At 35.5% G+C, this 10000-nt stretch overlaps 1 protein-coding gene across 2 annotated transcripts in view; it reads left to right on the top strand.

The window, feature by feature from the left end:
- LOC145269873 (serine/threonine-protein kinase DCLK2-like) overlaps positions 1–10000 on the top strand; it is a 107011-nt gene that overhangs the window by 14899 nt on the left and 82112 nt on the right. For both annotated transcript variants that reach the window (XM_080125619.1, XM_080125618.1), the window contains exon 2: positions 3841–4524. In XM_080125619.1, the coding sequence (XP_079981745.1) occupies positions 4027–4524 (498 nt within the window). In that variant the 5' untranslated portion in view covers positions 3841–4026. The remainder of the gene's footprint in view (positions 1–3840; positions 4525–10000) is intronic.

Genomic DNA, 10000 nt, shown 5'->3' with positions numbered 1-10000 from the left:
GTGTGTGTGTGTGTGTGTGTGTGTGTGTGTGTGTGTGTGTGTGTGTGTTAGTTTCCTATGGACTCTAAAAAAGCGGTGCTGATTTTTTTCAAATTTCGCACAGATATACTTTATTTGTCTGGAAGTGTTCTTATATAGGTTTTGTATGGGAATGTCTTTAATACGTATTGAAAATTGTTCATCGATAATTGACAAAAATCCGATTAAAGAAGAAATAGTCCGATTTTGACCAAAGTTAACACCTTTATACATCCTAACATTACAAATGCATTTGAGAGGTTTTACCACCACACAAGCAGAAGGGCATTTTGTATGAAATCAACAGTAGGTTCTTTGATAAGACAGGAACCTGTTTGAAATGAATCTTTCTATTCAGAATCCAATTGAACCGTGATACTTGACTTTTTGCATTTTAAACTTTAATACTTATCGAAGATATTCCGATACAAAACCTGTCTAAGAACACGAACACTGTCAGGCACATAAAGGACCTTTGTGGGAAATTTCACACACACGCAAACACACACATAAACACACACGCGCGTGCACACAAACACGAACATACATACATACGCACATGGACGCGCACACAAATATGCATACACACAAGCATACACACGCACACGTACACGCACACGCGCACACACACATGCATAAACACACGCACATACACACATACACAGGCACACACGTATACACGCGCACACAGATACAAACGCACACGTACACACATATACATGCACACGCACACACATACACACACACGCGCACACATACACACGCACACACACACGTACACAGGCACACACATGCACCTACACATACACACACGAACACACATATACACGCACATACACATCTACACACATATACACACATGCACACATACACATGCATGCATACACACACATGCACATGCGCACACACATACATACACGCATGCGCACATGCACACACATGCACACACACATTTACATGCACACACTTATACACACATGCACACATACACACATGCACATACACACACATACATACATATACACGCACGTACACATGCACACACATAAACACACATGCACACATACACATACATGCATACACACAGACACACATGTACACATACACACATGCACACACATACACACATGCACACACGCATATACACACATACACACAAGCACACACGCATACACACACATACACACACGTATACACACATACACACGCATACACACACACGAAATTCGTTTTATATAATAATGGAGACAGAGGTTATTCGGTTTTCAAAATTTTCAAATAAACATATTTTTCTATATTCGATTTCTCTTCGTCTGTCTGTCACATTTTTTTTCGGAAACTAATGAGCCGATCTAGCTGAAATGTTGTGTAGACCTTTGCTATGATAAAATGCAAAGAACCAAGTATTATGGTATCCGTTCGATGACGGACTGATAGAGATTAGTCACCGCAATACCACATTTACTCTAGAAATTTGGCATAAAGCAATCATACTAAGTCAATAGGCCGGTTTTTTATGGGTTCAGAAAATCAAGTAACTTTTTCTACTTTTATTTATGTATAAGTAGAAATATTTACTTGATTTTTTTTATATGCACTTTGTGTGTGTGTGTGTGTGTGTGTGTGTGTGTGTGTGTGTGTGTGTGTGTGTGTGTGTGCGTGAGTATGTGTGTGTGCGTGTGGGTGTGTGAGTGTGTGTGCGTGTGTGTGTGAGTGTGTGTGTATGTGTGTGTGTATGTGTGTGTGTGTGCGTGTGTGTGTATGTGTGAGTGTGTGTGTGCAACGTCTGTGTGTGTGAGTGTGTGCACGTCTGTGTGTGAGTGTGTGCACGTCTGTGTGTGTGTGTGAGTATGTGTGTGTATGTGTGTGTGCACGTGTGTCTGTGACGTGTGTGTGTGTATGTGTGTGTGTGTGTGTGTGTGTGCTAGTTCGTTTCCTATGAACTCCAAAACGGCTGGACTGATTTTTTTTTATGGATTTTCACTCATATTGTACTTAATGTGTCTGGTAGTGGTTTTAGATAGGTTTTGTATCGGAATACCTTCGATAAACTATCGAAAATAAAAAAAAATCCCATTAAAGAAAGAACAATCGAATTTTGACCAAAGTTAACACTTTTATACAACCTAACATCACAAGTGGATATGAGAATTTTTATCACCGCACAAGCAGAAGGGCCCGGTGTACAAATTCAACACCAGGTCTTTTATATGATCAGGGAGCGTTCAAAATCGATGTTTCTGATTAGAGCATAGTTGAACCATGATACTTGACTTTTACATTTTAAACTTTCAATACAAGTCATTAACTATAAAAATAATTTTATAAAATCAACAGTAAGTTCTCTACAGTGCAATGTAGATTAAAATGTATTGCGAACTAAGTTACTTTGGAGAGGTATATGAAGCTTCTCTTCTGTGCGCCGCGCTAGCAGTATCAGAATTTTTGTAGGAATTTTTGACACCCCTAACACGAAACTGCGAATACAATATAAAAATCTCGTAATTTCTCTGTTAAAAGTGGGTTATTTATTTTCTTTATGGATTATACTTCCAAAATAAACTATTACAGTTGTTTTAAAAGTAATAGAAATTTTTTTTTTTTTTTTTAAACAGTAATGAATTTTCCGAACTCAATATTTTTCAATTTTTAAACTTTAAAAATCTATAAAAAATTTTCTATTGATTCTATTTTTACGATATTTTCAGGGTCAATGTAAAATTTTATGTTCTTTCCAATAAACCGAATATAATATTTTAGACAAACGTTTTTTTTTAAATTCACCCCCCCCAAGTGTCACCCATTTTGAAATGTCTATTAAAAAGTAAATAATTAATTTATGTCGGGGAGTTTTATATATCACAAATTGAAGAGAAAAGGTCAATAAATAATATATTCAAATTTAAAACAAACAAAAAATCGCTTTTTTAGAAATTTACCTGTAAAGTCCGAAGTTTAAAACCTTATTTTATAAGAACACATTGTTTTTTTTTTGTCTTTTTTTTGTCTTTTTTTTTTTTTAATGAAACCTTGGTCCTTGCTCCTTTAATTGAAAAAATAATTAGGGCTTGAATTACATTTTTCGAGGAGTTATAAGCTTGGAAAGACAGGGGGTCGAATAATTCACGCCTCTCATTTTGAAATGTCTATTAAAAAGTAAATAATTAATTATGTCGGGGAGTTTTATATATCACAAATTGAAGAGAAAAGGTCAATAAATAATATATTCAAATTTAAAACAAAAAAAAAACATCGCTTCTTTAGAAATTTACCTGTAAAGTCCGAAGTTTAAAACCTTTTTTTTAAAAAAAAAACACATTGTTTTTTTTGTTTTGTTTTTTTTGGTTTTTTTTTTGTTTGTTTTTTAATAAAACCTTGGTCCTTGCTCCTTTAATTGAAAAAAAAATTAGGGTTTGAATTACATTTTTCAAGGAGTTATAAGCTTGGAAAGATGGGGTGGAATTATTCACTATTTTCACGAAATTTCTGACACTGCTAGCGCCGCGCCACACCTGTGTCCCATATTAGAGCAGTTAATCAATCGATTTGATGGGGAAATAAACAATTTCACCGATTTCGATGACAGTAAAAGTAATGGAAAAGTAAAACATTCAGTCCCGGGCAACGTCGTGTCTCCCTGATAATTATTTATATTTTGCTAGCTTCTTTACTTCCTCATCTATTTTTTGTTTTGTTTTGTTTTTTATGCAAATTTTATGAATATCCGTAACATTGATTTGATATTCAATATAAAAATTTATTTATTTATTTTTATTTTATTTTTTATTTATTTATTTATTTATTTTTTTTTTTGTATTACAGCTTCCTAGTGTCAGCGATCATTTTGACGACAAATCGTGCAACCATAGCTACCGATCAGGTCGGACCAGCCCAAGCCATAGCGCTCATGCCAGCCTAACGCGACATGCCATCCGTAAACTCAATCCACGCAACGGCCGTAAAGTTCGTTTTTACCGCAACGGCGATCGATATTACAAGGGTTACGTGATGGCAATTAATTGCGAGAAGTTCCGGAGCTTCGAGTCCCTCCTCGAAGACCTAACAGCAAGCCCCCTCTGCGACACCAACATTCTTTCCAAGGGTGTCCGATACATTTTCTCTCTTGACGGTCAGATAATAACAACGTTGGAGGGTCTCCTACAAGACGAGTGTTTTGTCTGCTCGAGCAGCGACGTCTTTCGGAACGTTAACTACAAGAGCATTATCAACCATTGCTGGAACCCAAATGTTAAGGGACCCCTGAGCGGCGAGGAATACGTCAGTAATCAAAGCCCAGTTACGACCACGACAGAAGGGGCCCGGGACTTTGTTAAACCCAAACTAGTAACTGTCATACGAAATGGCGGAAAGCCACGCAAGGCTGTCAGAGTTCTTCTCAACCGTAAAACGGCCTACTCTTTCCAACAGGTTTTGGGTGATATCACGAACGCAATCCATTTGGATAGTGGATCAGTCCGAAAGATTTTTACTTTGGATGGAAGACAGGTGAGTTGATTTATGCTAATAGCTTAAGCTAGACTTTTTAGCCAATTAAAAACGGGCAAAAAGTTATAACTCTTGATTTAGAATGATTGCTTTATTTAAACGTTCGACTCTTTGGAACGACGTTATCGGTCATAACAATGATTTTGAAATTTAGCATCTACACCAGTTCAGCCTCGCAACATGACGAGATGCGATGACGTCATTGCCTTATCAGAACGAAGACATGAAGATATGAAGTGTTTTCAATTGATCACAATTTTTCTTATCTATTTATTTTTATTTTATTTATTTTATTTATTTATTTTTTATTCATTTATTATGTTTTTTATTTATTTTTTATTTATTTATTTTTATTTTTATTTATTTTATTTTTTATTTATTTATTTTTTATTTTATTTTTTATTTATTTATTTTTATTTATTTATTTATTTTTATTTATTTATTTTAATTTTTTTATTTATTTATTTTTATTTTTATTTATTTTATTTTTTATTTATTTATTTTTTATTTTATTTTTTATTTATTTATTTTTATTTATTTATTTATTTTTATTTATTTATTTTAATTTTTTTATTTATTTATTTTTATTCATCTATTATTTATTTATTTTTTTATTTTTTATTTTTATTTATTTATTTTCATTTATTTTTTTTTTTATCTATTTATTTTTTATTTATTTATTTATTTTTATTTTTGGCATTTCATCCCAAATAAGGCACAGGGGAATTTAGTCGTGAGGGGCTACTATTTGAGACCAGATTTTGCAGGGATGCTGTGTATGGAGTTGGGCAATGAGATGTCTGTTCACATTACACTTGAATTTCTGCATGTGAGTCAGGGAAGCAAGGCCCCGGGAGAGAATTCTAAAGTGCAGCCGTTCGAGGAAAAGAAAAAAGCTATTCAAGCAGAAGGCTTTACGGCATCTACAGTGTAGGGGTGTGATTTTGCTGCTTGTCAGGTGTGTCAAGGATATTGTTGTCGAGGGGGTACTAGTGCTTTCAGTTCTTCAGAGCAATTGCCATTGAAATACTTGTAAAAGAGACACAATGATGCCACGTTTCGGCGATGGGACAGAGGTTGGAGTTTAGTTGATAGTGTCGGACCTTTTAGGTTGGCGACTCTTTTTTTTAAACCCTGTCTACGAGCGAGAGCTCAGAGGCAGATGCACTAGCCCAGATTTGGCAACAATACTCTGTGCATGGCTGAATGGTAACCTTGTAGAGATATTCTCAGACATGAGTAGCCTTTTAGCACGATAGAGAGAACTCACCTTCCTCGCAGCAGCAGCAGCAGCAATTGCCTCAATGTATTTGTTACAATTCATGTTGTCAGTGAATGTTAACCCTAGGAACTTGAGTGAAGTACTTTCAGGTAGTGTATTATTAGCCATCTGAATCAATAGTTAAAAAGATTTCTTGTAATTATTAAAGCTTAGTCTTGGAAGCATTGAATGTTACGGTCCCATTCCACTACGGACTGGAGGTCTTCCTCAAAAGTTTAAGCAATTTCCTTAAATATGTATCCATTTGTTGTATCTTTGTGTCTGTTATAATGTTAGGGCAAATCAGTAAAAAACATAATAATTTTTTTTTTCTCCAGAGTTAGCAATACGACAAGATAATGATTTGATTTGAAAGGGAATGTGGAAAATGGCGAGACATTTGTTTTTAGTGTTATTTTTTATTTGTTTTTAGTTGGTTATTGTTATTCATTAGAACTGATTTTCTACATTTTTTGATGATGTTGATTTCTTCCGAGGATATATCAGTGTATGTTCGGAAAATTCTAGGGCAATGTCAAAAAGTTCCTCGGATATCGAAGGATAAAAGTCTATGATGTCGAACTGTATAAACATACATTTATCTTTGTTTTCTATATTTTTAAACCAGGTGATTGCTTCGGTAGTATTTGCCAACTGGTTTAATTCTAGGTCTTGTTTGATTTGTTTGTTTACTCTAGAAAGTATTGCTTTGCTAACTCTGCCTATTTCTGGTTTAGTTGGGTTTATCAGGCGGGTGCTGGGATTATTATTAAAGTCGCAGAATGTATGCCTCTCTAGGTTTCAATTTGCCAACTTTATCGCTAATTTTTAATTTATCGGTAATTTGTTTACTTTCAGTATTTATTATATCTATGTAGTCGCATTCGTTTGTGTCTAGTTTTTTGTAGTTTTTTGTAATGTTTTCTGTGATTAGTTTGTTATATTATTGTTTATATATTTTATAAAAGTTTCTGGTTTTATCTGCTTTTACAAAGATTTTATTAGAGTTGTTTATGTTTCTAACGATTTTGTGTAGTTTCCGTTGGAAATTGTTAGGTTGATTGTGGAATTCTAAGTTTTTAATTACTTTTAAAAGGTCATTTTCAAAGTTTATCAAAATGGCTACTGTTTTCGCATTTTTTTTTTTTTTTTTTTTAGGGTTTTAAAACCATAGGATCCTTTTTTGTTTACGTTTTCATTTTTAAGGAAGAAATTTGCTCGCCATCGCATTCGGCGTATTAGTTCATCTGTTTTTTTTTTTTTTATTAATTTAATAATATAGCTCTGCTTGCTAGTTGTGGGGATGTTTTCTACCAGTGATACCGTATGATCTAATCTTCCTGAGGAGACCCTCATGCCATACCCTGTCAAAAGCCTTAGATATATCTAGAGCTACCGCTCTGCCCTTTCCCGCTTTGTCCAATGAATGGTATATACGTTCAGAGATTACAGTTAGGATGTCTGCTGTTGAACGGGCTTGTCTAAATCCATATTGTTGGTCAGTCAGAAGTTTAGCATCTGTAAGGTGATGGACTAGAGCATGGTTAATTAAGGTCTCAAATATTTTGGCAAAAGTGGGAGGAGGCTAATGGGGCGATAATTTAATGGGTCAGTTCTTTCACCAGAATTCTTGAATACTGGTACCACAGAAGCAGTTTTCCAACAGCCCGGAAAGAAAGATTCATTAAGGCATTTGTTGCAGAGTTTGGAGAGAACTGGAGCTACTTCAGCGGAGCACTTTTTAATAGCACAGTTGGGGTGAGATCGGGTCTACATGCTTTTGAAGTATCAAGGTTTTTTATGATAGCATGCATCTGAGCAGGGGTGATTTTCAGATCGTCTAGTGTGGCGTCTGTCCGCATAGGAAAGTCAGATAGGGGGTGGTTGAGAGGGTCCAGTGTGGAGTTTGAGGCAAACCGACTGGCAAGCATGTTAGCCTTCTCGGTTGCTGAGCAAACAACCTCGTGATTGTCGGTTAGTGGGGGAATTGTTGATTGCCCATTATTTACTACACTGTTGTAGATTTTCCAGAAGTCACGAGTTCCTAGTTTTTGTGCTTCGATGCGTTTTTTAGTGGTTTCCGTAAATTCTGGACAGATCTCTGATGACTTCCTAGTGAGCCTTTTTTATAATATCTCGTTGTTTTGAGCACTGGCTCTTCAGTTTTTGGCTCTAGAGTTTAGAGCGATTTAAACCATTATCACTGCATGATCAGCATTCCCAAGTGGGCTGTCGGCATTTGTTATACAATCATCAGGAACTGTGGTCAAAAACAGATCTAGAAGTGATGCTTGTTGTTCTTGCTGGTCAGGGAAACGGGTTGGAAACGTAACAATTTGTGATAGGGAGTGAGATATAGAGAAGCTATGAGTTGTGCTGCCCGCTGCATCTGTGTAAGTAGAGAATCCAAGCCAGTTACTGTGGTGGAAATTAAAGTCACCAAATACATGTACTTGTGCGCTAGTGTCAAGGGAGAGTGCTGTATCTATGCTGTCAGAGACTTTGTTTATTATAGTGCAGTCCTGGCTCGAGGGAGAGCGGTAGAGAAAATAAAAGTAGCTAATGTTGTGTTGCATGTTTAGTCTAAAGCACATAAAGGCTTGATCGTCAGATTCTAGGTTTGTTTCTCTAGTCAAGGGAAGGGTATTACGAATGTAAACTCCAAGTCCGTTTATGTCAGAGTCCTTATGGCAGAGTGGGAGATATCCAGTCATGTTAAAGTAGTTAGAGGGGATAGAGGAGTGTAGGTTAGTCTCACTTAGTGCTAAGATATCCGGGGTATTTGTTAGGAGAAATGCTTCAACATCAGCTAAATTAGTTCTAAGCCCACAAATGTTCGTGAGTGCGAGCCTCAAGGGAGGAGGCAAGTTGGATTTGTTTGACCCTAAGCCTGGTTTAAGCTTATTTTTAGATTGTACTGTCGTCATATGTTTTAAAGAGTTTAAGTTTAGGTAAGGGGGGGCTGAACAAGAGGTTATGCAGAGCATCAGACATGCATCACAAGTAGACCATCAGCTGACATTACTTCAATTAGGATTGTGGCATAAATAAATCAAAACAACTTTTCTTTCGATCAAAATAGCAGAGAGTGTCCGTGCAACTGAGAACAATGTGCCGCGGCAACCAGGCTCGGACATAAAACGCAAAAAAGGAAAGAAGGAAAAAGTTATGGGCAATCGCGTTTGCCCACAATGCCACACGTGTATACCTATACTCCTTTGTGTGTGTGTGTGTGTGTGTGTGTGTGTGTGTGTGTGTGTGCGTGTGCGTGCGTGTGTGTGTGCGCGCGCGTGTGTGTGTGATATTCATATTAAAAACCTTTTTTCCTATTTATCTAAAAAGAAAATACAACTTTGTTATATATGGGTCGTGGAATTATATATATATATATATATATATATATATATATATATATATATATATATATATATATATAACTCGTGTTTTGGACTTCCGGTTCGTTGATAATCATCGCTCTTGTGGGCTGCGACGTTGTTTAGTTGTGAAAATTATATATATATATATATATATATATATATATATATATATATATTCCTATAAAAAGAATTTGTGTGCGTATTAATATTCATATTAAAAACACGTTTTTCTATTTATTAAAAAAGAAATTACAACTTTGTTATATTTGAGTCGTGGAATTGCATTCATCTGCAAAAGATCTGGCTAATTTGCATATTCTTTTAAACATTCATTTTAATTAATTCCCTATTAGTTTTTTTTCGGTTTTCTCATGGGGTGATCATCTTTAGTAAGCTATTACGTAAAATTATATTCATGCAGATATTCGACATGATTTATACAAGTCAAGCCATTGAAAATAAACTTTTTAAACAGAGTTTTAGTTAATTATGCGTGCGTGACTTGTCAAAAACAGAGACACGAAAAAGGCCCTCCCACCTTCCCAAAAACTAATCCAGTTGACCACCACATAATTTTCGCAGTTGTATTTTTCGGTTGCCCACACTAAGGATTGAACCTTCAACTTTCAGGAGAATATCACTTTTTACAATTGATTTTTCCAAATACTCTAACCAATGCGTCACAGCTTCCGTTCGAAATTCCGTCCAAATTCCCGAGTTTGACAGAAACATTACCGAGTTCAACAAGATACACCTAAAGAAGGTCGGAAGTTACATCGACCGAAATTTGTGAAAATCACACTCAAGATGAGAACAGTAATTCGATGAATCCAAATAA

The sequence above is a fragment of the Euprymna scolopes genome, chromosome 45, assembly GCF_053919585.1.
Source record: "Euprymna scolopes isolate OS-2025 chromosome 45, ASM5391958v1, whole genome shotgun sequence".
Taxonomy (NCBI): domain Eukaryota; kingdom Metazoa; phylum Mollusca; class Cephalopoda; order Sepiida; family Sepiolidae; genus Euprymna; species Euprymna scolopes.
The sequence above is the reverse complement of the archived record's forward strand: the minus strand, read 5'-3'. Positions and strand labels throughout refer to the sequence as shown.